The sequence below is a fragment of the Ranitomeya variabilis genome, chromosome 4 (assembly GCF_051348905.1).
Source record: "Ranitomeya variabilis isolate aRanVar5 chromosome 4, aRanVar5.hap1, whole genome shotgun sequence".
Classification (NCBI taxonomy): Eukaryota; Metazoa; Chordata; class Amphibia; order Anura; family Dendrobatidae; genus Ranitomeya; species Ranitomeya variabilis.
This window is the reverse complement of record NC_135235.1, coordinates 387,289,610-387,317,370: the sequence shown is the minus strand read 5'-3', so window position 1 is coordinate 387,317,370 and position 27,761 is coordinate 387,289,610. Positions and strand designations below refer to the sequence as shown.

The following is a 27,761-nucleotide window of genomic DNA, read 5'->3' as shown; positions in this document are numbered from 1 at the left end:
GCCTGGATTTGTGAAGAGGATCTGTACAAGTGTCCCTGTCATTATCCTGCAGGATTAGTCATTATAGCAACTAGCACTTGGGGGCCACGAGTCCCCCACAGTACTAGTAATCACAGAAGGAAATGGGTGAAAGAGTTAATTTCTATACTGTAATGTGTGACTATACAGTGCTATATGGAGCGTGCCTTGTGTGCGAGTCCGCACACACTACTGGTCCCAGCGGCTCTAGAGACCAACTCTTCGGAAATACACCACCTCATGCATAGCGATGCTTCTGTGGGAATAAAGAACGCGCGGAACTCAAAGCGTGGGAATCCTGTGTGCTGCAAAAACCGGAAGTGCGCCGGAACGCATAGTCAGCAGTGCGGAACGCAAAACCGGAAATGAAACACCGGCACACCGGAAGTTGTTGTTTTCCTCTTTTGGACGTCTTGTTCATGTCACCGATGGGTGATAAAGGAAGGAAGCCGCAGCCCATGTGAACTACGCCACGTGACTCCGGTACGGGTCTTCTTTTCTACCTGTGTTGTCACTATACAGAGCATGGGAAGTGGGTTTCACCTCATTATTATGTAGTATTGTGCGTGGGCCCCTCAGCACAACCAGTTATGTTTTTGACACTCACATTTATTAAATTCTTGTTTTAATTTTGTTCAGGAAGGCAGTGCATTACTTACACATGCCAAAGTGAGACCCTATGGATGCCATGGCTTCCTCAGGGAAGATGGAGAAGGACAGGAGGGATATGGCTGAGAGGATATTTGGCATCAGCCTGGAGATCATGTGTTTGCTGACTGGAGAGGTGAGTGACTGCTCGAGGTGTCCGTTTTTCCGGGGACGGCAGGGGAATAATTGCTGCTGCCATGGCCTGAGTGGCTTTGTGCCATCCTCCTCGGGCTCCTGTCATCATGTCACCGAGTGTAGTTACGAGTAAGGCTGCGTTCACACATCCCATGCACATGCCCGTGTGCCGTCCGTTTGCTAAGGGTTGTCCATGTATGGTGATGATTTTTCTGTGTTGTTTTCTTATTAAATGCATTTATTTGAGGCTAAAAAATATTTCTGCAATTGACTTTCATTAAGAATGTTGCACTGTTTTGCTTTTACAGACTCTTTGTCCCTGCGCTTTTACTTTGATGTGGCCTGTAGTCCTAAATCAGCAGAAAGGAGCTCAGAAGAAAAGACAAGCTCTGCTGTCAGTCCCTCAGAATGATCTCTCTGACAGATTTTCAGTTAACTCATTCTGCAAGCAGCATTTGACAGTGCAAAGCGGAAGCTGTTGAAGGCAAATGATACCAGTTTTCTTAATGAAACTCATTAGCAAAAATAATTGTCCCCAAATTCATGCTTTTAAGAAGGAAAGAAAATTGTCTCCAAAAGGCTGACATTTTTTCTTAACTGCATGTGATTGTGTAAAAAATTAATTTTTATAACTGGGTTTCATAAAAAAAAAAACCATTTGCTTCCTTTATCACCTTTATTGCACTGTTTATTGCAGGATGCAGAATGAGTCAACTGAGAATCTATCAGCCTGCTAGGATGGTCTGATGGGGAGTTTGTGACCTTTTGTCTGTTTTTATTTTTTTTTTCCTAAGCTTTTCTTGACTGACTTGTCACCTCAGACCACATCAAAGTACAACGAGCCTGTAAAAGTCACAGCGCAAAATTTTTAATGAAACCCAAATGCAAAAATGATTTTCAACCCAAAATCATAAAAAGGAAACTGTCCCCAAAGATGAAAAACCCTTTAAAAAAAAACAGCACACGGACCCATATAGTGTACTTCAGTGGTTTCCTGATGAAGGAGTCATAGTACTCCGAAACGCGTTGAATAAAGCCACTTTTTCATCTGAATATCCATTTGGATGTCAATCTTTCAAGCAGTGCGGAGTTAATCCACCTTTTTATCCCATTTTTTTTTTTTTTTTACTCTGGCTAGTCACGAGGAGACCGGTGGATCTGCAGCAGCTAATATTTCTATAAGCCTGTGTTTGGGCTCTATCTGGTGAGTAAAATCTGATTAGAGATATCTCTTCATACCCAGATAAGACCCTATTGCGCTTTTACTTTCCTTCCAGCTTTTTATTGACACATCCGTTTTAAAGCAGGTGACACTCGGAGCATGTCCTACTTTCATCCGTTTTGCAGATCTGACTCGACTATTGAAGTCTTTGGGGATCAGTGAAATCCAGATGCAAACTGAAAACAGACTTTCTTCTTGAGAGTTTTGTTTTAACCGATACATTAACAGTCAATGGATAGAAGTTCAGACAATCTATCGGATTCAATTTATTAGAACGAATGACAAAGCAAGCCATACGGAAGCACAACCAATGACATTAGAAAAGGACAGTCTGTCGGATGTGTGAATGTAGCCTTACCTCCAGCACAGTTCACTTTAAACTCTGCTTGTTGACAGATTTCTTATTAAAGGGGTTTTAACATTTTATCATCCATAGGCTAGCAGAGGGTTAAAACAATAAACAGATGGCGCTCACCTTTCCCTAATCCAGTGACTCTATCAGAGCTGACAGCGTTATGTTTTGTAAGTACACATTTTGTTGACATGGGGAATGGTAACTCCCTGTTGTCATTTGATTTTGGTTAGAGTTGAGCAGTCCTCTTTGTGTACTTCTAACATGTTCAGTTTTCAGAGGGTTGTCTCACAAGAGGCATGCATGACATATCCACTGACTTATATTATACTTCCAGGTCTCATGTCTGACACTGACAGGTGAGTGTGTTTCCCCCAAACCCTCAGGTGACCTGTGCCCAACCCCATTGACAGAGGTGGACACACAAGTGTAGGCACGCTCTTTTGTTATTGGTGTTCTGAATATAACCAAGAAGAATTTGTTGGGACAAGCATCTATCAGTCTGTTGTGAGACAACCTCTCTAATAGTAGGTTTTTAGCAAGCTATTTTCCATTAAGCCTAATCTTGATACTAATGGCAATTTAGGGCAGCATCTGCAAGGAGTTTGTATGTTCTTCCCATGTCTGCAAGGGTTTCCTTCCACATTCCAAAGCTACAATGATGGGAAATTTAGATTGAGATCCCCAATGGCACAGTGATGATGATGTTTGTAAAGTGCTGCTGAATATGATGGTGCTATATAAGTGGGTAAGATAAACGGGTTACAAAAAATGCTAGGTGCACCTAACCTGATAGATGACCCTCTGCTATGCTGCTATCCCTGCCTGGCAGTGGAGGTTGGCACCCTGATAGAGTATTTGGCGCCCCCACTCCGCGGCGGCTGTAACCTGCTAGCCCTGTTGAATAACTAGCCAGCTAAAGGTGAGAAAACAATGAGCAATTTATAGATATGAAGAAAGCAGGAGTAGAGAAACTAAAGTGCACACTAGATAAGAACACTGTCAACCTCCATTCTTAAAATCCCACTACAGACAATGTACTAGGGACATATAGCCAATTTGGCTAATAAAATATTGATGTAATTGTCCTCAGTACAGTAACAAAAAAAGAGCAAATAACTTTATGCATAATTAGTGGGAGGAAAAGAACAATTCTTTTTGACAAGAGGAAGAAATTGTCTTTGGGGAGTAATTCCCCCTTTCCTTGGCTGTTTTCTATATCATCTATGTCTATGGTCCACTGTACTGTGCGTCAGGTGTAGACATTGATCACCTGTCATTATTGTCTATTGATTATTTTGTTGTGTTTGGCTGCAGGTGCTTATGATATATTCTTATATGCAGTCATCATAACTAATGTGTAATATCTGCCAGATGGTGTGGGCATGCACAGTCTATCATCTGGACTGAACCAGGTCATTTATATTGTATGTTCTTCCTCTTGTCAAAAAGAATTGTTCTTTTCCTCCCACTAATTATGCAGGTTACAGCCGCCGCGGAGTGGGGGCGCCAAATACTCTATCAGGGTGCCAACCTCCACTGCCAGGCAGGGATAGCAGCATAGCAGAGGGTCATCTATCAGGTTAGGTGCACCTAGCATTTTTTGTAGTCCATATATTTTTTCTGTTCTCACTGGGAAGTGGTATTTTTAAGGTATTCTATTAAAGATTCAATATTTTAAGGGGTATTTATGCCACATACTTTTTGATTTCCCTTTTGTATTCATAGTTTTTTTCATATGCTTTCCTAAGATAAACGGGTTGCAGGACTTTTAATTGCTTGTTGCCAAGGTTATCCACCACCTTATAGGTGGCTAGTTTATATATATAATTTCTTTTTCATATGGGATTACTACTCACTTGGGTGCGTCATGAGGCCACACAGGAAGCATTTCCATTTAAATGTCCATACTGGTTTAATGGTGCTTCATAAACCAGCCAAAGGAAAAACAAACAGCCTTTCAGTATAGGCAAAACAAACTAAACAGTTCTCGACGGTGTCTCTTTAGAACCAGTCTTGGCCACACAGGCTGGATAGCATCCAGTATACCGGTTCAGTCTCTAATTAACACACAGAAGGCCTTCTTCCTCCATACACACAGACCATGTGTCATACAGCAGACTCCATTTTAACATCTGAACCACACCCAGAGGTGGGGTATGTGGGCAGCCAGACCCACCCATCTCTCAGGCTGCCTGTAAAATCTGGCCTAGATGCACCAAAACAAGCCTCTTCCTACAATGTGCATTGCAGAAATACTCCAGGTTTATATCATAGATGCCAACCACCTCTGTGATACATACCTCCCATCAACTATGTGTCTGCTACATACCTCCTCCTCTGCGTAAACCTGTGGGGCTTGGCACCTTCTACTAGACACTGGATTCTTAAGAGGGCATCGGCATTACCATAGAGCTGGGAAGCTACATGTTCCACATGGAAACTAAAATTCTCGCTCACACACCTGAGTTGGTCATTGTCTGATACTAAGTTAAATTTTCGCCCTAACAGATAGTACCGTAATGTGTCCAACGCCCACTTTACGGCCAAGCATTCTTTTTCTACTGTGGAATATTTATTTTCACATTCCGACAGCTTCCCACTCAGGTAAGAACGGGGTGCTACGCCCCGTGTATCTCCTTAGAAAGGACTGCTCCTAAACCGACTACTGAGGTGTCTGCCTGGAGTAGAAATTTCTTCTTGAAATGGAGGGCAACCAGGACCAGCTGCTTACAGCTCTTGAAAGGCTGCCTCTGCAGTCCATTTGGCCATATCTAATTTTGTCCCCTTAAGGAGGTCAATTATGGGTGCAGCCATCATGGCAAAGTTTGGAATAAATCTACTGAAGTACCCCACAATTCCTACAAAGGGTCTTCTTTGAGAGCGTTCTTGGTGACTTTTTGATTGCGTCCACTTTACTAATCTGGGGTTTGATCTTGCCTCTACCTACTACATATCATAGGTATCGTAGGGTGTTAGCGTTGGAACGGACCTCAAAGGTCATCATGTCCATTACCCCTGCTCAATGCAGCACAGGATTAATTGAAACATCTCAAACAGATGTCTCAACAGCCTCTGTTTGAAGACTTCCATTGAAGGAGAACTCAACACCTCTCGTGGCAGCATGTTCCACTCATTGATCACCCTCACTGTAAAAAAGCTTTTTTCTAATATCTAATCTGTATCTTCTTCCTTTCAGTTTCATTCTATTGCTTCTCGTGTTTCCATGTACAAATGAGAATAAGGATGATCTCTCTACACTTTGTTGGAACTTGTGTTTTGGAACCAGAAAAATCGGGCTAGACGATGCGCTCTTGGATTCCTGAATCACTCCGAGTTTCAACATATAACTTGCTTCTCGTCGGACCTCAGGAAATCTATAGGTCTTCAAGTTCACCCGCGCATGGGGTTCAGTCAGATCTTCATGTTCTATGACATTTGTACACCCCGGCAATTCTGAGAACAGATCCTTGTTCTGCTGCAACAATTCCTGTCACCTCTGTTTTTTGGGCTTTCAACAGCGTTTCCGCCATTGCGACTCTTTTAACATCTGCTTCTGGCTTGACCAGCAAACACAAAGTTTCAACTGGCTCTCTATCTTTCAACGGCTTGATGAGATTGGCGTGGTAGACCTGGTATGGCTGACGTCTTCCTGGTTGATAAATCTTGTAGTTCACTTCACCAAGCTTTTCCACCACCTCATAAGGCCCTTGCCAGTTGGACAAGTACTTACTCTCTATTGTGGTAATTAATATGAGGACTCGTTCTACGAGGGCTGGTTGTAGACCATATCTTGAGCATCTTGTGCTGGAGGAGATGTCCTTTTCTACAATGGCCATTACCTTCACAATCCTCTCCTGCATATGAGTTACGTGCTCGATGATGCTTCGATGATGCACTACTTTGGCTTCCCAGGTTTCCTTCGCTATAAAAGGGAGACCACGTGGATGTTGGCTATACAGAATTTCGTACGGAGAGAACCCAGTAGAGGCCTGTGCAACCTCCCGTATAGAGAACAGAAGATAGGAGACAGTCCCAGTCTCGACCATCTTATTTTATGACCTTCCTAAGCATACTCTTCAAGGTTTTATTGAATCTTTCCACAAGGCCGTCTATCTGCGAATGGTGCACTTCTATGATGGGTAATGGCATGAGGGGGCTTCGAATGTGAGAGGTGGGGGGTTAGCTGGCAGCTGGGACACAGCCTGCAATACTTTAAGATTTCCCGGTGACATCCGGGCCAATAGAACCTCTGCATAACCCGCTCTTGAGTTTTGCCCACCGCTAGATGGCCACCCAAGTCTTGTGAATGGGCCATGTCCAACACCCTCCCGTCTGTAGTGTCTTGATTCCAATAACTGTTCCACAATCGCCTCCCTCACTTTCGTAACCCGGTACAATAAGTCCCCACTCCACTTAAAATAGGGACACCTGGTGTCAGCCTCTCTGGCTCCTGTGCTATACCATTTATGACGGTTACATTATTGAAAGCCTCCCTTAGAGTTAGGTCCCTATGTTATGTGGACGTGAAATTTTCACTGCTCACCTCTAACTCAGGATCAATGGTTTCAGGGGACACTGCCTCCTCATCCCCCAAAAGGACACAGAAGGGAAACCCTTCAGACTCTGGGTGTGGTGATACTTCTTTGGGGACAACAAATCTCTTATCCTTGCCACTGAGCACTGTCCCTTTACCACACAGGTCCCAAAACAAACACAGTTTCGGCTTATGAGAATGGGATGCAATAAGTCATGGACCATGCCAACCTTGTTGGACTCAGTACCTCGGGCTGTTTCAATGTCCACTCTGGTTACTGGATAGTCTTTATCCTCATGGTTGCAGTGCACTGCAACCTTCTTCTCTGGGGTCAGCTTTAAAGGAAATGTGGCTCCCACGAAGGTCACCAAACTCCCTTAGTCAGTTCAGTCACTTGTCAACCATTCACCTTTACGGGACAAGCTTGTGGTCCCTCGTGGTGGATAGTTCACACTGGAGGCCAGATACGCATAGTATGAACAGCAGCGCCCCAGGCTACAGTCCATCTGCTCCGAGGTCAGGGGACAACAGGCAACTATATGGTCTGGACAGTGACATTTCCAGCATATGTAACCCCTGGCAAAAATTATGGAATTACCAGCCTTGGAGGATGTTCATTCAGTTGTTTTAAATTTTGTAGAAAAAAAGCAGATCACAGACATGGCACAAAACTAAAGTAATTTCAAACGGCAACTTTCTGGCTTTAAGAAACACTAAAATAAATCAAGAACAAAAAATGTTGTAGTCAGTAATGGTTACTTTTTTTTAACCAAGCATAGGGGAAAAATTATGGAATCACTCAATTCTGAGGAAAAAATTATGGAATCGCCCTGTAAATTTTCATACCCAAAAATAACACCTGCATCAAATTAGATCTGCTCTTGAATACAACAATATAGCTGGCGCACTACAATATAAACAAACTAATACAAACAAAGACGACGGGGGTGAAAGAAAGTGGCTGATAACGATATCAATGGAAAAGAAAAAGAAGCCACTAAAAAATCCGCACACCACCAATTGAACATATCAAAAAAGGAACAACTTTATTGGTAACAAAAGTGTTAAAACCAATTAAAAACAATACACAAACAAACTCCCCCATGAGGCCTGTTCAAAAACAATTGTTGCATAAATAACATACATGGTGCTGCACACAATTACAAATCCTGAAATGACACACTGCTGGAATCAATCAAGGTGCATATATGCTAATAGTACAAATATATGCATTAGGATTGATGCTTTGTTACATTTGGGACCTACGTCTGCATATTAGAAGTGGATGAGGGATCAGACCCCTGTCTTCCTCTCTTTATTATTTCTCTCATATATGAGCGTTTGTATATTTGTACTAATAGCATATATGCACCTTGATTGATTCCAGCAGTGTCATTTCAGGATTTGTAATTGTGTGCAGCACCATGTATGTTATTTATGCTATTTATGCAACAATTGTTTTTGAACAGGCCTCATGGGGGAGTTTGTTTGTGTATTGTTTTTAATTGGTTTTAACACTTTTGTTACCAATAAAGTTGTTCCTTTTTTGATATGTTCAATTGGTGGTGTGCGGATGTTTTAGTGGCTTCTTTCTCTTTTCCATTGATTAAATTAGATCTGCTCATTAGTCTGCATGTAAGAAGGAGTGATCACACGTTGGAGAGCTGTTGCACTAAGTGGACTGACATGAATCATGGTTCCAACACGAGAGATGTCAATTGAAACAAAGGAGAGGATTATCAAACTCTTAAAAGAGGGTAAATCCGCGCAATGTTGCAAAAGATGCTGATTGTTTTACAGTCAGCTGTGTCTAAAATCTGGATCAAATACAAACAACATGGGAAGGTTGTTAAAGGCAAACATACTGGTAGACCAAGGAAGACATCAAAGCGTCAAGACCGGAAACTTAAATCAATATGTCTCCAAAACAGGAAATGCACAACAAAACAAATGAGGAACGAATGGGTGGAAACTGGAGTCAACGTCTGTGACTGAACTATAAGAAACCGCCTAAAGGAAATGGGATTTACATACAGAAAAGCTAACCGAAAGCCATCATTAACACCTAAACAGAAAAAAACAAGGTTACAATGGGCTAAGGAAAAGAAATTGCGGACTGTGGATGACTGGATGAAAGTCATATTCAGTGATGAATCACGAATCTGCATTGGGCAAGGTGATGATGCTGGAACTTTTGTTTGGCGCCGTTCCAATGAGATTTATAAAGATGACTGCCTGAAGAGAACATGCAAATTTCCACAGTCATTGATGATATGGGGCTATCATATGTCAGGTAAAGGCACTGGGGAGATGGCAGTCATTACATCTTCAATAAATGCACAAGTTTATGTTGATATTTTGGACACTTTTCTTATCCCATCAGTTGAAAGGATGTTTGGGGAAGATCTAATCATTATTCAAGATGATAATGCATCCTGCCATAGAGCAAAAACTGTGAAAACATTCCTTGAAAAAAGACACATAATGTAAATGTCATGGCTTGCAAATATCCGAATCTCCATCCAATTGAAAATCTTTGGTGGAAATTGAAGAAAATGGTCCATGACAAGGCTCCAACCTGCAAAGCTGATGTTAGGGCTAGCGGAACGCACCGAGTAAATATAGAGGTTTTATTATAATAGATGCGTTCGCAGCCCGGGGTCCACCGTGCAGGAGAACCTGCTGCTAGCAAACGGCGGAAGTATATGGCGGTATGAGCTAACTCTGTTACTTCACAGAGTAGCAGTGAACACAAAGCACTGCGCCCTGTTTGATTTCACAGTGGCACAGGCTAACTACCTAAACTGAGAGCAGTCAGTGGTCATGCATGCACACAAAAACTCCTCGCCAGAGGTGCCAGCATTCTAGGGGCTTATTTCAGCCGGGTCCCTGTACACAAACGCACATGACCACACTGGCGCAAAGCACATAACTTAGAACAATACTAGCGCATGGCCGCACGGCCATGCGAGCCTTAAATAGTTGCAGCATGTACAGGACCTTCCTAGAAGGACCAATGAGAGGCTGCCACAGAGCGTGAGCACCTACAGGACCTTCCTGAAGGACCAATGGCTTTAGCTGCAGTATCTGATCATGTGACTCTCGATCTCCACTGAGAGATCTTACTCTGGGCATGCTCAGAACGAGAAAAGCAGGACTTAGTCCCAGAAGCATCTGCTCGCCGCTGCCCAGCACTGACTTCAATGGCAGAAGCAGGAAAAGCAGCAGTAACTCTTTGTACAGAGTCAGACTGAGCGAGACGCTGGGACCGACGTCTCCGCTGAGCAGGCTCCTCTGCGGCAGGAGAAGAATGGGAGACCATAGCGGAGATGGCCCGAGATTCCCCCTGTGCAGAGGCGGGAACTCGACCCCTAACAGCTGATCTGGCAACAGCAATCAGACAAAGTTGGAGCCAGATTGACGAAGAGTACTGTTTGACACTCATTAAGTCCATGCCTCAGAGACTGCAAGCTGTTATAAAAGCCAGAGGTGGTGCAACAAAATACTAGTGATGTGTTGGAGTGTTTTTTTGTTGTTTGTTTGTTTTTCATGATTCCATAATTTTTTCCTCAGAATTGAGTGATTCCATAATTTTTTTCCCCTATGCTTGGTCTAAAAAAAAAGTAACCATTACTGACTACCACATTTTTTGTTCTTGATTTCTTTTAGTGTTTCTTAAAGCCAGAAAGTTGCCATTTGAAATGACTTTAGTTTTGTACCATGTCTGTGATCTGCTTTTTTTCTACAAAATTAAACAACTGAATGAACATCCTCCAAGGCCAGCGATTCCATCATTTTTGCCAGTGGTTGTAATATCACTAGCTAGGACCCTTGGCATTACCTTTCCCGCTCCTTTTGACCTTGGACACCCCACCTGCTTTTGGGCTTCTGCCCCCTATTGTGACCCCAAGTATAGAGTGTGCTGCTTCCCATGGAACCCCTGACCCCCTTATACCTCTCAACTAGTCCGACCAGGTTATTGATGTTCCGGTGATAACCTTGGGCAACCTAAGTTTGTATTGGCCTCAGAAGGGAATGCACACACCTGCCCATCATCACTTGCTCTACCATCTGTGCAGGTGTAGTGGACTATATTTGCAACCATCTTCTGCATGTTGCTCTGGCGGAAGTTTCTTCCTCTCAGCGACCCTGTCAAACAGGTCGCTGTCATCACCCTCAGTCATTTTTAAAAGGCTCCTCTTACCGCCTTTCGGCTGGAAAATTCATCAGTGGACCTTGGAGTCAGAGCTGCCTCAGTGCTACGAACTGCAAGGATCCTGGATCTGTTGCATAAGCAGTTTGTCTCTTGCTGTGCCAGCTGTTGTTGTTGGTGCTGCTGCAGCTGGGCTTGCACCATGTATTTCACCAGGTCCTCCATACTGTCTGAAGTTATTTGCTGGCTTATGGCCGCCTTCACCCAGGACATACAGTACCTCTGTAGCTCTCACACGTGTTCCATGGGAATGCTGCCCGCACTTCTAACACCAATTGAGAGATTGCCACTCACTTGGGTGAATTGTGAGGCAACGCAGCTGAGGCTAAAAAGGGGGGTGAAGCATCCAAAGTCTAAGGAGGCGGCGGGGGTCATGCCAAGGGTATCATCCGATGATGTAATAAGCTGGAGATATCACGTCCCAGGTCATATAGCTGCCCATTGTGCCATGACCACCGAGCAAATGAACTGTGGAATGGGATGCTGGTGTTCATTCTGTGCATATCCGGATTGCAGAGTGGACTGTCCACATGGCGAGTGGCCCCAAGCTTGTCCTGTAAAAGTAAATGGTCTGCAAATGACTGGACTACTAGACTCAGGGAGTTTGGTGACTCTCGTGAGGGTCACACTCCCTCTCCAATTGCTCTCTGGGATGAAGGTGGGTGTCCGCTGCATTCAAAAGTATGCTAAAGACTTTCCGGTGGCCAGAGTGGTCATTGAGACGGCCTGCGGTACTGAGTCCCATTAAGTTAGCGTGGTCCAGGATTTATTGCACCCAGTTATCATAGGCCGGGACTTTGTGTTGTTTTGTGGCTTATGGGGGAGGGTTGGAGACCTCGATTACTTGGGTAAGAGACAGGTTGGTCCTAAAGAAGTCTCACCAACCCAAAAGCCTAACGGATTGCCCTTCTGAGTAATGTTGAGAGATGAGGAGGTAGTATTCTAAGGAGGCCAACATTCCTGAGATAGGGGTGACCAGAGGAAATTTTGGGTCCACCAAACATAGGGACCTAACTCTAAAAGAAGTGTTCTATAATATAACTGTCATAAACGGGATAACACAGGAGGCAGGACCCGACACCAGATTTCCTTATTTTATAATGAGTGGGGACTTATTGTACTGGGTTACGAAGGTCAGAGAGTATATACTAGCCCAATATTTGGAAACAGTACCCTATAGAGGGAGGGTGTTGGATAGGGCCCATTCACATGTCTGGGGTGGCCATCTGGGTGTCGACAAAACCCAAGAACGGGTCAGGCGGAGGTTCTGTTGGCACAGACATCACCGGGAAATTCTGTCCTGTCCCACTTTTTCAGTTAACCACTCCCACCTCTCACTTCCGAAATCCCCTCATGCTGCTATCAATCAAAGTGTGGCAAGAAAGGGACCCCGTTGAAACTCAGTGTTTGCTGGTTAAGCCAGAAGGGGTCAATAAAGACATCAGAATAGCAGAGATCCTATTGAAGGGCCAAAAACAGCAATGTCAGGAATTGCTCCAGCAAAGCCAGGACCTGTTCTCAGATTTGCTGAGGTGTTCAAATGTCATAGAACATGAGGTTCTGATGGAACCCCATGTGCGGGTGAATTCGAAGTCCTACCGATTTTTCCAAAGACCGCCTGAGAACTGTCCTGCAAGGAAGTGAAAAGTATGCTGTATCTCAGAGTCATTGAAAAATATAAGAGAGATGATCTAACCCTATTGTCCTTGATCCAAAACCCGATGGAGAATGGAAATTCTGTAATGATTATCAAAAGTGGAATGATGTCTCCATGTTCGACGCATATCTGATGACACATGTCGGTGAGCTGATCAAGAGACTTGGACTGGCAAGGTACATAACCACTTTGGATCTAACTAAATGGATATTGGCAAATCCCCCATGTCACAAGAAGAAAAGTAGAAGACTGTTTTCTCCATGCCTAACGGTTGCTTCCAATATGTCCGGATTCTGTTCGGACTGCAGGGAGCTCCGGCCACCTTCCAAAGAGCCATGGGCTGGATCCTTGCATCCCATAAGAATTACGCTGTGGCATACCTGGACTATCTCGTAATATTCAGTTCAGATTGAGGAAGTCAAAAATGTGCCATTGGAAATACCTTGTTTCGTAGTAGGTAGAGGGAAAAATAAAACTCCAGATCAATCAAGTGGACACAATCCAAAACTGTCCGAAACCACTCTAAAAAAAGGAAGTTCGGGCCTTGCTGGGAATCACGGGGTACTACAGGAAGTTCATTCCAAACTTTTGTCATGACCAGTGGATTCAGGGATCTTCTACACAGGCGATGGCAAGTTCTGCTCCAATGACCTCCGGCATGCACGACGATAAGGTGCTCTCTCCAATTCCTCCCTGCATAGTCATCCCTATGTACACATGGTTCCTGTGTAGGATGATGACTATGTAGGAAGGAATAGTATTATAATGAAGACAGGAGGCAGGTTTTTTTCCAGGCCCAGGAGCTTGGAAGAAATTATTAGCTTTGGGAAAGAATATAAGATTTCTCAACATCAAGGTAGGACTAGTTAAACATTTCTATCACCAGTATGCCCATATGAATAGGTCATATACGTCCCAGGGGGGGTGACAGGTTACCTTTAACAAGAATTCCAGAACCGGTAAGTCTAATACCCGTATATACTCAAGTATAAGCCGAGACCCCCTAATTTTGCTACAAAAAACTGGGAAAATGTAATGACTCGAGTATAAGCCTAGGGTGGGAAATGCAGCAGCAGCTGGTAAATTTCAAAAATAAAAATAAATACCAATAAAAGTAAAATTAATTGAGACATCAGTAGGTTAAGTGTTTTTTTAATATCCATATTGAATCAGGAGCCCCATAAGATGCACCATACAAAATACGCCCCATATAATGCTCCATACAAAATACACCCCATATAATGCTCCATACAGTTCATGTTGGGCCCCATATAATGCTCCATACAAAATACACCCCATATAATGCTCCATAAAGTTTATGATGGGCCCCATAAGATGCTCCATCCAAAAATATGCCCCATACAATGCTGCATAATGGTTGATTATGGCCCCATAAGATGCTCCATAGAAACATTTGCCCCATATAATTCTGCACAAAGGTTGATTATGGCCCCATAAGATGCTCTGTAGAAACATTTGCCCCATATAATTCTGCACAAAGGTTGATTATGGCCCCATAAGATGCTCCATAGAAACATTTGCCCCATACAATGCTCCATAAAGGTTGATTATGATCCCATAAGATGCTCCATAGAAACATTTGCCCCATATGCTGCTGCTGCGATTTAAAAAAAAAAAAATGACATACTCACCTCTTGTCCTGAGCAGGCGGGGACACTGGCACTTGCGATATTCACATGTCCCCGTTCCACCGCCGCGCGCCGCTCCATCTTCCGGCTCTCTGCAGTGACTGTTCAGGCAGAGGGCGGCGCGCACTAAACACGTCATCGCGCCCTCTGACCTGAACGTCACAGCCAGAGGACGCGGAACGCAGACAGGTGAATATCGCAATGCTCACCCTCCCCCGTCATACTCACTTTCCCCGCGCGGTCCCTGGCAGCTTCTGTGATGTGATGGTCTCTCCGCCAGCTTGTTCCTCTGTTCAGCGGTCACTGGTACCGCTCATTAAAGTAATGAATATGCGCTCCGCCCCTATGGGAGTGGAGTCGCGTCCATATTCATTACTTTAATGAGCGGTACCACATGACCGCTGAACACAGGAAGAGCTGCCGGCGCCCGGAGTCCATGACAGAAGCAGGGACCGCTCCGGGAGCAGGTGAGTATGATGTGACAGAGAGACTGACTGGGGGAGAGGGGAGACAGACCAGTGGGGGTGACTCGAGTATAAGGGGCACTTTCAGCCTAAAAAAATGGGCTGAAAATCTCAGCTTATACTCGAGTATATACGGTAATTCATTAAACAGGAGTCCAGCAGGCAGTTGACTATAAGAGCGTTACTTAACAAAGAGAACTCCTTCCCATTTCTTCTTGTCAGCAATGGCACCACATGGCAGAGAAGTGTCACAAGGCATGAGAAATATAATAATTTCTTTATACAGTTAAGGTGAAGGCTATAAGAAGTCCAGCAAAGCTTTACTTATCAGTCAGAATACTGTATCAAACCACCTTGCACCTACACTCACGGAGGAGGAGAGAGAGGCCATTAATTCCCCTATAACACCTTCGGAAATTTTACAAGTTATAAATAAACTTAAATTGTCCAAAGCACCAGGCCCAGACGGGTTTAGCAATGAGCACAATAAGATTTTAGGGACATACTTGGTCTCTCACCTGTGCGAGTTATATAATAACATAGTTAAATATGGCCACCTTCCTGATCGGTTCAATGAGGCGGTGGTTATTGTTCTTCCAAAACCAGGTAAAGATCATATGCAAGTTGAGGGATATAGACCCATCTCGTTACTTAATTCGGACTTTAAAATTTTTACAAAAATCCTGGCTGACAGGTTACAAAGAATAATCCCAAATTTAATTTCGCCACAGCAAACTGGATTTATACATGGGAAATCCATCACGTACAACATCAGAACAGCCTTGGGAGCCATATCTTATAGTAGAGCGCATAAACATATGAAAACTATCGTGGTCAGCCTCGACGCTGATAAAGCGTTCGACAGGGTGGCGTGGGATTACCTATATGAGCTGCTTTCATTTAGAGAATTTGGCCCGTGGTTTTGTGAAGCCATCAAACTAATTTATAAACAGCCGATGTCTAGGATGTCTGTAAATAATATATTATCTAGGCCCTTTGAAATCCAGCAGGGGACGCGTCAGGGCTGCCCTTTGTCTCCCCTCTTGTTTAATATAGCTCTGGATCCATTCCTGAGGACACTGCAAAATGAGGCGACATTTGAAGGGGTGAGGGTGGGAGCTGCATCCGTAAAGATCTCAGCCTTTGCTGATGATCTCTTATTCATTGCCAACCCAGCTCAGGCAATCCCAGCCATTATGAATATTTTAGAGAAATTTGGCAAATGCTCTGGATTTAGGGTTAATTATAGTAAATCTGAGGCCTTGGCGATTTTCAGGTCTGGGAGATTGGGCGATCCCTCGTTTCCATTTCATTGGAGCCAGGAATCTATCAAATATCTGGGGATACGATTGCCTGCGGACCCATCCATTCTATATAGAGCCAACTATAAACCACTAATCTCCTCTATAATTAACCTCCTCCAATCGTGGAAACATTTCACACTGTCATTCTCCGGGAGATGCCATTTAATCAAAATGATAGTGTTTCCTAAACTGCTATATGCTTTTCAGACGTTGCCCCTTCTCTTGTCTAGAAATGATCTTGACTTGTTGAATTAAAAATTTCGTAAATTTATTTGGGGGGTTGGAGGTAGAACACGCATCAGTCTTGTAAGATTGCAGGCGACAAGAATGGAGGCCGGAGTCAATTTCCCTGACTTGGGAAGATATAACTTGGCGGCTAATCTTAGATACGCCATTGACTGGATAAGGGGTATCTCTCACTTCGCTAATGTCGGCTTAGAACAACAATTCTACCCACATATTTCGTTGTCAGCATAATTACACTTAAATGGGGAGGACCTTCCAATGGGAATACAGGAACACCCGACGGTATGGCAAACGATATTGACCTGGCGACGTTGTAGAAAGATTTGTAAACTAAAGACGGGTCTATCCCCATTTCAGCCTTTTCTGGGCAACCCTGGATTCTTGAGGGGCTGTGCACCATCTTTTTATAAACTTTTGGCTTCCCAGGGCTGTAGGCAGGTAATTGATCTATTAGATCTTAACTTCTCGGTGTTATCCTTTGAAACGGCGTCACAGCGCTTCTCACTTTTTAGTAACAGACCTTTCCTATTTCTTCAGGCGCGTAGCTTAGTACAAAAGTGTCAGTCAACAGGGGGGGAGGTGGAGAGGAGGATTAACCTGGATGGATTTATCAGAAACGCAAGATCCCAACCGGCTTCTATAAGCAGCATCTACTCGATAATACGCAGAAAATGGTCTTGGGAGGGGAAAACCACGGGAGTGGCGAGGTGGTTGAGAGACTTACCATGCCTCAGGTTGGAAGATCTCTTCGGCGCTATCACAACACAAAGAAAAACTCTGCCATATAGCAGCTACACCGACATGGCACTCTTAATATTACACAGAGCCTACATTACACCTTGCCTGCAATCTAGGATGTCTCCCTCCACCATTTATCTGTGTTCTAAATGCAAATCTCGCAACACCGACATATACAGTTAGGTCCATATATATTTGGACAGAGACAACATTTTTCTAGTTTTGGTTATAGACAATACCACAATGAATTTTAAACAAAACAATTCAGATGCAGTTGAAGTTCAGACTTTCAGCTTTCATTTGAGGGTATCCACATTAAAATCGGATGAAGGGTTTAAGAGTTTCAGCTCCTTAACATGTGCCACCCTGTTTTTAAAAGGACCAAAAGTAATTGGACAGATTCAATAATTTTAAATAAAATGTTCATTTTTAGTACTTGGTTGAAAACCCTTGGCTGGCAATGACTGCCTGAAGTCTTGAACTCATGGACATCACCAGATGCTGTGTTTCCTCCTTTTTGATGCTCTGTCAGGCCTTCACTGCGGTGGTTTTCAGTTGCTGTTTGTTTGTGGGCCTTTCTGTCTGAAGTTTAGTCTTTAACAAGTGAAATGCATGCTCAATTGGGTTGAGATCAGGTGACTGACTTGGCCATTCAAGAATATTCCACTTCTTTGATTTAATTAACTCCTGGGTTGCTTTGGCTTCATGTTTTGGGTCATTGTCTATCTGTAGGATGAAACGACGACCAATCAGTTTGGCTGCATTTGGCTGGATCTGAGCACACAGTGTGGCTCTGAATACCTCAGAATTCATTTGGCTGCTTCTGTCCTGTGTCACATCATCAATAAACACTAGTGACCCAGTGCCACTGGCAACCATGCATGCCCAAGCCATCACACTGCATCCGCCGTGTTTTACAGATGATGTGGTATGCTTTGGATCATGAGCTGTACCACGCCTTCGCCATACTTTTCTCTTTCCATCATTCTGGTAGAGGTTGATCTTGGTTTCATCTGTCCAAAGAATGTTCTTCCAGAACTGTGCTGGCTTTTTTAGATGTTTTATAGCAAAGTCCAGTCTAGCCTTTTTATTCTTGATTCTTATGAGTGGCTTGCACCGTGCAGTGAACCCTCTGTATTTACTTTCATGCAGTCTTCTCTTTATGGTAGGTTTGGATATTGATACGCCTACCTCCTGGAGAGTGTTGTTCACTTGGTTGGCTGTTGTGAAGGGGTTTCTCTTCACCATGGAGATTATTCTTCTATCCTCCACCACTGTTGTCTTCCGTGGACGCCCAGGTCTTTTTGCATTGATGAGTTCACCAGTGCTTTCTTTCTTTCTCAGGATGTACCAAACTGTAGATTTTGCCACTCCTAATATTGTAGCAATTTCTCGGCTTGTTTTTTTCTGTTTTCGCAGCTTAAGGATGGCTTGTTTCACTTGCATGGAGAGCTCCTTTGACCGCATGTTTACTTCACAGCAAAACCTTCCAAATCCAAGCACCACATCTCAAATCAACTCCAGGCCTTTTATCTGCTTAATTGAGAATGATATAACGATGGGATTTCCCACACCTGTTCATGAAATAGCCTTGGAGTCAATTGTCCAATTACTTTTGGTCCCTTTAAAAACAGGGTCGCACATGTTAAGGAGCTGAAACTCCTAAACCCTTCATCCAATTTTATTGTGGATACCCTCAAATGAAAGCTGAAAGTTTGAACTTCAACTGCATCTGAATTGTTTTGTTTAAAATTCATTGTGGTAATGTCTATAACCAAAATTAGAAAAATGTTGTCTCTGTCCAAATATATATGGACCTAACTGTACCACCACTTATGGAGTTGCCCGAAAATTCAGGGATTATGGGGTGATGTTCATGATGAATTGCAGAAATTATGCGGAGTCAACTTCACGCTTACTCCACAATGGGCTATCTTTAATATTCTAGACGAGGCATTTCACAAACTGCCCAGACACATCAAAGCTACACTCATGATATGGGCTTCAGCGACCAGGAAAAGCATATTGCATCAATGGTTGAATCCAACAGTCCCATCGCTCTCTTTTATCCGCACTAAAATCCAGTTCATATTTAGAATGGAGTGGATGGACGCACTGACTAACAGGGAGAAGCTGTCGGGTGAATTCTTATCCACATGGGCCACTTTCATTCCGTCTCTTCCTCAAGAGACTAAGGATAAGCTGAAAACACAATTTGAAAATACCCAATAGTATTTACTACAGCGGATAGGCGGCAAGACACCAATTCCATAATACACCTCGTTGGTAATGCACATGCAGAAAAGGGGTTTGGGTTGGGGTGGGATTTGGGACACACATTCACTTTGTTATTGTTATTTCCAATGTCTTGTTCATATTGGAAATGTATGGTTTATATTGTAACTGTCAAAATCTAATAAACAGATTTACAAAAAAAAAAAAAAATACTGTAGCAAAAGTGAAACAATAATATAACAAAGATGGAACTGCAACCATTTCACAGAGACATCCAGGTCGACCACAGAAGTTAACAAATAAACAGGAGAGTCTTCTGATGAGAAAGGTTGAAGTAAATTGACATGTAAGTTCACTGCAGATAGCTAAAGAAGAAGAAAGCCAAACTGGGGTGAGTATTTCTTGTGAAACCATACGGTGTACACTACAGGGAATGGCAAACATGGGAAGACTATTCTAGAGGTCATGTACAAAAAATCCACCTACAGTTTATGACCTTTGCTGAAAAATACTGGAACTATACTCTGAAGTGATGAGGTCAAGAGAAATGTTTTTGGAACTAATAGCTTCAAAACTGTATGGCAAAGCAAAGGTGAGGCGGGCAAAGAAAAATGCATGGTTCCTACTGTGAATCATGGTGGTGGCAGTGTCCTTATGTGGGGCTTCATTAGTGCTGCTGGTGTCGGGGAGCTACATTTCATTGTTGGTATCAGGAATTCACAGATGTGCAAATCTATATTGAAAGAGAAGATGCTACCATCACTCTGTGCCCTTGGTAGACTTTTACAACATGAAAATGATCCAAAACAAATATATAAGGTCAATGTTGTATTTTTGAAATTCAACAGTGATAAAGTGATTTAGTGTTCAAGTCTGTCTCCTGATCTGAACTCAATCCAAACACCTAAGGGGAATTCTGAAGAGATATGTGTACATCACTCTCCATCAAGCATCCAGGCTCTAAAAGAGGTTGTTCTTGAAGAATGGAAAAAGATAGATGGTGCAATATGTCACCAACTTATTCATTCCGTGCCTAGAACACTTTGTGCTGTCCTGATTTATCATGGCGGTCATACAAGATAGTAGTAGTTTTTCATGTGGGGTGTATACATTTTTGCATCAACTAAGCGGAGTAAAACTAATGTGGGTTAAAATATTGTTCTATGAAACGCAGTCCTGTCAACATTTTGGATATGGTTTTTGTATTCAGCGAGATATTCATTAAAATAACTTTTCAAAGAGTAATTCTCCTCTATGTCCAGGGCCGTATTTGTCACTAGGCACTTGAGGGCACGTGCCTAGGGCGGGGACAATGCAGGGGGCGGCATCTGAGCAAGGTTTTTTTCTTGTTTTTTTTTTTTTTATAAGTCCTGGGTCACCTCCTGACCCCCCCCCCCCGGCAGCCCGCCGGCGCCATGCATACAGGAGGGTGAATATGAGCCATGCATACAGGGGGGGAATATGAGCCATGCATACAGGGGGGGGGGGATATGAGCCATGCATTCAGGGGGAATATGAGCCATGCATACGGGGGGGAATATGAGCCATGCATACAGCGGGAATATGAGCCATGCATACTGGAGGGGGAATATGAGCCATGCATACAGGAGGGGGAATATGAGCCATGCATACGGGGGGGGATATGAGCCATGCATACAGGGGTGGGGAATATGAGCCACGCAGACAGGCGGGAATATGAGCCATGCATACGGGGGGGGGGGATATGAGCCATGCATACAGGGGGGGGGGAATATGAGCCATGCATACAGTAGGGGGAATATGAGCCATGCATATGGGATGGGAGGGAGAAGAGCCATGCATACAGGAGGGGGGGCATTATACAGTATAGAGCATCATGTGGGATCATTATACAGTATGGAGAACTGTGTGTGGCCATTATACAGTATTGAGCATCATGTGTGGCCATTATACAGTATGGAGAACTGTGTGTGGCCATTATACAGTATGGAGCATCATGTGTGGTGGCCGTTATACAGTATTGAGCATCATGTGTGGCCATTATACAGTATGGAGCACTATGTGGCCATATTATCTTTTGTTTATAATTATTGTATATAAAACAGTGTGATCAGCAGTGCTAAATGGCTGTGGTTGGGATGTGGATATGGGTGTGACTAGTTGTGAAATGGGTGTGGTCAGAGGAGTGGCCTAAAATTTGTCGCGGTGCACTACGCGCGCCGCAAACTTTATACCTCCTTACCTTCTTCAAAAGTTGGGAGGTATGGTACCGCATTTGCCAGATCATGGCAAGTGCCGCAAATCCCATAGGGAATGAATGAGGCCGAACGCAGTGTTGCCGTAAGTGATCCGTTATGCGGCACATGCAGAAAAACTGCCGGATCTGCTGCAAAAGGCGACTTTCACATCAGCGATTCTTGCCAAAGTCACTGCCGATAGTGTCATGCTCACCAAAGGGGGAGGCAGCACTAAAAGTGCCTATGGCAGCAGAAACTCTAAATACAGCCCTGTCTATGTCAATCACTGTATATTGTTCTGCTTATAACTTATGTTTATAGAGTGTGCTTTTTGATTCACAGGATTGTACCGTTGTGAACAAGTGTGGTGAACTTGTGACACCTAGCTGCTGTTACCGTTTGACCCAAGGGTGCAGCAGGATTCAGAGTTCCGTTATGTTGTTAGATAATGAAAACAATGAAAAAGAGATCCTGGCACTCACCAACAAGATCATTGAGCTGCTGACTAGAGAGGTGAGTGCTACTGGGAATGCTGGGATATTATACAGTAACACCACTCATGGTATCTAGCTGATGACTGTATAATTGTATACATCAGGTTCCTGTCAGGTGTCAGGATGTCGCCGTCTATTTCTCCATGGAGGAGTGGGAGTATTTGGAAGGTCACATAGATTTGCACAAGGACTTCATGATAGAAGACCACAAGCTTCACCCATCACCAGGTGAGAGAACAATCTTACAAACAAAATGTAATTCTATAAGGGACTTTTGATCAGCCAACCGAGGACCTTTTTGGTCACCTGTTACTAAATTTTGAGTAGGTACACAGATTCAGTAATAAAACATTCTGCTTCTTCTACCTTTGACCGACTCGTAAATTCAGCATTATTTTCCTAACTTGTTAGATGCAGTCTGTGCATTTGCAATGTGTCTGCAAGTTTGACTGTCTGCCTGCATTGTATATGAGTTCCCATCCCCTTCAGTCCAGCAGAATGTTGTTGGTCTTATTCGTATTCCATCTGCTAAAAACACAGATCCTTTCTCCATTGGATAGGTGATAATCATTAGGTCTCTTCAGGTCAAAACACCTAGAATATGGGACCACTGCCCCTCTCCACCCCATTCCTCCTTACCCTTTTTCCAGCCACACAATCTAGACAAGGAGGATTTTTAAAACCGTGATAGCTGAGCAAGCATGCTGCTACTTACCTTGACTCTCTGAAAGATGATAGGAAAGTCCAGACGAAGCATTGAGATAAGATCCGATTATTCTTTCCTCTTTAGTTTAATAATGGCTAGTTGGGAGAAAGTACTCTAAACTTTACATGGGTATGCGATAAAAGGCACTGTTTTAACAGCATGCTACATAAACACACCTGACTGGTATTCATCATTGGACTTTTTTTTTTTTTAATAGGTATATCGAAAGCCAAAATAACAGAAAAATTGAGCTTGCCAAGGAAAAAAAACCTCACAGTCACAGATAGTAATGAGTATCCATCTAAGCAAAATAAATGTTTAAACGAAGGCGAAAATGTATCACGCAATGACGTTTATATACAATATCCAACTCTTCACATTAAGGAGGAATCTGCTTCAGGTGAAGATGGAAATGACACAGACACTTGTGCAGAGAATAGTAAGCTTTACCCGTCTATTCATATTAAGGAAGAATCAGTCTCTTGTGAAGAAGAAAATGTCACTGATACGGACACCTACACAGAGCAAACTCATTATTCCTCTATTGACCAAGCAGCCGACATTATAGACATCACAACTGAATATCAAAATTATTACACTAACAATGTTGATCTCCATAAGAATGACGCTGTTCAAGAAGAGCCACCTTCTATTATTTGTTCTGATTGTGGAGAATGTTTTTCTTCTGACTCCATGCTTGTTCTTCATCAAAGAGTTCATGGAGGGAGAAAGATTCATTCTTGCCCGGAATGTGGGATGTGTTTTAGCAACAGCACACATTTTAGTAGTCACCTAAAAACTCATACAATGGAGAAGCCATTTGCTTGTTCGGAATGTGGGAAACGTTTTGCCAACAGTGAAGATTGTTTAAAACATGAAAACGCTCACACGGTCAGGAGGCCTTATATCTGCAATGTATGTGGAAAGTATTTCTCAAACAACTCAAACCGTGTTAGACACCAGAAAATACATACAGATGAAAAGCCATTTTCTTGCAATGAGTGTGGAAAGAGTTTCAGACGAAAGACGCATCTCACCATACATAGTAGAGTTCACACAGGAGAGAAGCCATTTAATTGCCCAGAATGTGGGAAGTGTTTTAGCTGTAGTGCTCATCTTACTGCACATCGCCGTATTCATAGAAGAGGAGCTGTTATCTTAGTAAGAAGCTAATATTTTTATTTTTTTTCAGTTTAGAGATGACAACAAAACATAAACTTGGAAAGTAGGCGTATCAATCATGATTCCCTAAATCCAATGGCTGTAGAATCTCCAAGCCGATAGCTGTTGCAACAAGCGTTTTAGCTGTTGACAGCCAATAGCATAAAATAGTTGTAAATCTGTTACATGAATTATGGTTTTGAATGCTTTGACTACAAGACCCAGACTTATTCTTAAAATTTACTCCGTCTGCATGATAAGAGTAATGCAAACTTTTGCAAGTTATTACTAAAACTTGTGCTCAGGATTGTGCTCACGTTGAGTAGGGGCAGCACAATATATAGCCTTCATCCTGTGTAGATGGTGTAATATTTAAAGTTAAATAAAAGATGGAGCAAGTTACTTTGTGCAAGAACACATTTGGTCCTGTTCATTAGCTTTGAAAAGTTGAAACATTTTTGTGCAATTCGGAGTTGTGCAAAACCTTTGCGACCTTTGATTTCTCCCAGCTCCACCAAAATTGGCAACGCTAGGGTGCAACGGGGGCGTGGTGGGGTCGTGATGCCTCAGCTCGTCTAATTATTGGCGAGCTGTGGCATTCCAGGGACTAGAGTAAGATTTCTGTCTTGGCGCACACCACTCGTCAGACACTCTTGTTTTATGAAGAGATTTGTGCCTCTTAATGAATCTGTAGCGCCCGTCTCCTAGACTGCCCCTCATCAAGAAATAAGAAAATTGCAGGTCTTGAAAAAGGGGCCATACAGTCATGAAAAAAAAAGTACACCCACTTTCACTTCTATGGTATTATGTGTCAGGACATTATAAAATAAACTTAACATTAGAAGGTTTTACATTTAAGTAATTACAGCATTAGATGAACACAACACTTACATTTTACTGTGTCATTATATATTTAACAAAAACTAGTCAAAAATACAGTGTGTGAAAAGTTAAGTACACCATTACTGCTCCTATAGGAATGAAGAGGGTAAGTAGCAGCTCATACTGCTACTCTAATGCTCCTGATTAATTATTCATCAGTAAACTTTGTGGTCAGGAGCATTCAGGCATGTATTAACACAATGTATCAAGGAAATATAGTCTGGGAAAGGTCATAAGGCCATTTCCAAACAAATTAGAGGTCATCTTTCTACAGTGAGAAACATTGTTCATAAGTGGAAAACATTCAAGTCAGTTGACCATTTTCCCAGGAGTGAATTTACCCTGCGATCAGACTGCAATGCTCAGAAAAATTGCAAAAATTCAAGAGCTACAACTCAGACTATAAAGACCTCAGCATGATAAATATTCAAGGTCTTGACAGTACCATTAGAAAAAAATTGAACAAGTATGACTTGTTTGGAAGTGTTGCCAGGAGAAGCCTCTTTTTTTCTAAAAAGAACATGGCAGCACATCTAAAGCATGCACATTGCAACTGAAACCATATGTCCTTTGGATAGGTTACCCCAAAGTGGAGACATTTGGCCATAATTCCAAATACCATGTTTTGCAAAAAACAAACAGCATATTAGCATGAACACTAACAGCAATTACCAAGCAAGGCATTGGAGTGATGATGATTTGGGCTTGTATTGGAGGCACGGAACCTGGGCTGAATCAAGCTACAGCAATGGCCCAGTCAATGTCCAGACCTCAACCTAATTGAAATGCTGTGGCGGGACATTAAGGGAGCTGTTCATAAACATTTTTTAGTGAACTTCATGGGAAACTATAATCAGAAAATTACCTAGTGATTAAAGAGGACCTGTCACTTGCTCAAAAATATTGAGTTAGATATCTTGTACAAATCCCTGAGCTTTAGTAACATAGTAACATAGTTATTAAGGTTGAAGGAAGACTTTAAGTCCATCTAGTTCAACCCATAGCCTAACATGCCCTAACATGTTGATCCAGGGGAAGGCAAAAAAAAACCATGTGGTAAGAGTAAGCTCCACCATGGGGAAAAAAATTCCTTCCCGACCCCACATACGGCAATCAGACTAGTTCCCCGGATCAACGCCCTATCAAAGAATCTAATATATACTTTGCCTGATTCTGCTATTTTTTTCCGATTTGCTCTATATCAATCCATTGCAGAGATATTTACATTTGTTGATTTGGGAGCGCATTATATGAAATCTCTGCTTGTAGTGCAACTGGTCTTTTTTGCAGTCATCTTTGGAGGTGTGTACCTTCACCCCTCCCTGCCAGACACTGCCAATCGCAGTTCAGCAGCATCTGAGACTGCTTGACTGATAGACCTGCTGCCGAGCTGTGATTGACATTGTCTGGGAGGGAAGGAAGTGAAATCGCAGGCCCCCAGGAAAATTCAGAACAAACACCCAATTGGACTAGAAGCAGAAATTTCACATTGCACTCCAAAGCAATAAATGTGAATATCTCAGCAATGGAGCTACACAGTGCAAAACGGAAAAAGCTGGAGATTCTGGATCTTTACAAGGGATTTATAATAATTTAGCTCAATTGTTTTGAGCAAGTTACAGGTCCTCTTAAAATCAGGTTTTTGAGTTATATGTATTACAACAATTGGCAATGTTTGTTTTCCAAGATTAATCTTTATTAAAAAACAAGCAACAATTTAGTATTCTTGCAGTTTTTTTACACTGGCCACAAGAGCTTTTTTAGACTCATACTTCATGTCTTTTCATGGACAGTTTTCAGCATGTTCCTTATTAGTACAGGCAGGATTGCAATACACGGCTTACAGGATCTTCCAATCACAATAGGCGATTTCCTACTTGACTCTGCTCCCCCTCCCTTCACATTGACTTTTGCACTCGCTCATTAGATGCTTCAACACAAAAGCTAAGGTTGGAGTCTGTTCATCGAGGCTGTGTCCATGAAACAGTAGGTTAGTGTCAAAAAAAAAAAAAAAAAGAGAGACCCGTGAGAAAATTGCAAAATTTCTATTTTTTATTTTTAACACAGATTCTGATGAAAGAAAAAAAATGTAACACAAAATAACTTGCTAAGACAATAGGTAATTTTCTAATAACTTCCCTTTTAATCAACGTTGTAAAGAAGAGTGGGCCAAAATTCCTTCATGTCGATGGTAGAGACTGAGAATCGCAGAAAATAATGACTTCAATTTACTGGTGATACTGATAGTTCTATAAGTTGTTGACTCATGGGGTGTACTTATTTACAGACACCTGTTTTGCATTTTGACATGGAAGTCTTGTCAGCCCAAATCTACACCTGTCCGTTTATTTCTCATATGCAAAGCAAATGGCCGCCCGACTGAGGCCTTACTGTGCAGCTCGAGTGACCATGTTTGCAATGATTCTGTCATTGTATTTATGAACCAAAGACATTAAAAGGTATTTCCTTATCAGGTAAGTTATGCCCCCTCGGAGGTTTGTTGTAAAAATAAAATAAATAAAACTGAGCTTTACTCACCGCAGCCAACCAGTGAGCTCAGCGATGGTGTTGTTTTATTAACGCACATTACATTCTTCTTCCCATTACACTTGCACAAATCTGTACACCCTAACCCATAGATTGTGAGCCTGGCAGCAGGGCCTTCGCTCCTCTCGGAATGTGATGGCCTATGTGCTCCTTTGTGATGTCTTTATGTCTGTACATGTCCGCTCTGAATTGTAAAGTGCTGCGGAATATGTTGGTGCTATAGAAATAAAAATTCTTATTAACCTTCCATGTTAAATCTGTCACTTGACCAATTCCCCCTCACATCAGGACTAGTGATGAGCGAGTGTACTCATTGCTCGGGTTTTCCGGAGCACGC

General features: G+C 42.7%; 1 protein-coding gene across 3 annotated transcripts; it reads left to right on the top strand.

Annotated features, from left to right (window-relative positions):
- Nucleotides 1-325: 325 nt before the first annotated feature.
- On the top strand, nucleotides 326-27,761 carry LOC143764851 (gastrula zinc finger protein XlCGF66.1-like). Of its 3 annotated transcripts, XM_077250882.1 has the most exons (6): nucleotides 333-501; nucleotides 658-802; nucleotides 2,460-2,545; nucleotides 21,977-22,147; nucleotides 22,233-22,356; nucleotides 23,052-26,265. In XM_077250882.1, exons 4-6 carry the CDS (start codon nucleotides 22,070-22,072, stop codon nucleotides 24,005-24,007), a joined length of 1,158 nt encoding a protein of 385 aa, XP_077106997.1. In that variant the 5' UTR covers nucleotides 333-501; nucleotides 658-802; nucleotides 2,460-2,545; nucleotides 21,977-22,069; the 3' UTR covers nucleotides 24,008-26,265. The 3 variants fall into 3 exon arrangements, with proteins under 3 accessions (XP_077106996.1, XP_077106995.1, XP_077106997.1); XM_077250881.1 differs by lacking the exon at nucleotides 2,460-2,545 and having other exon boundaries at nucleotides 326-501; nucleotides 662-802; nucleotides 23,052-27,761; XM_077250880.1 differs by lacking the exon at nucleotides 2,460-2,545 and having other exon boundaries at nucleotides 326-501; nucleotides 23,052-27,761.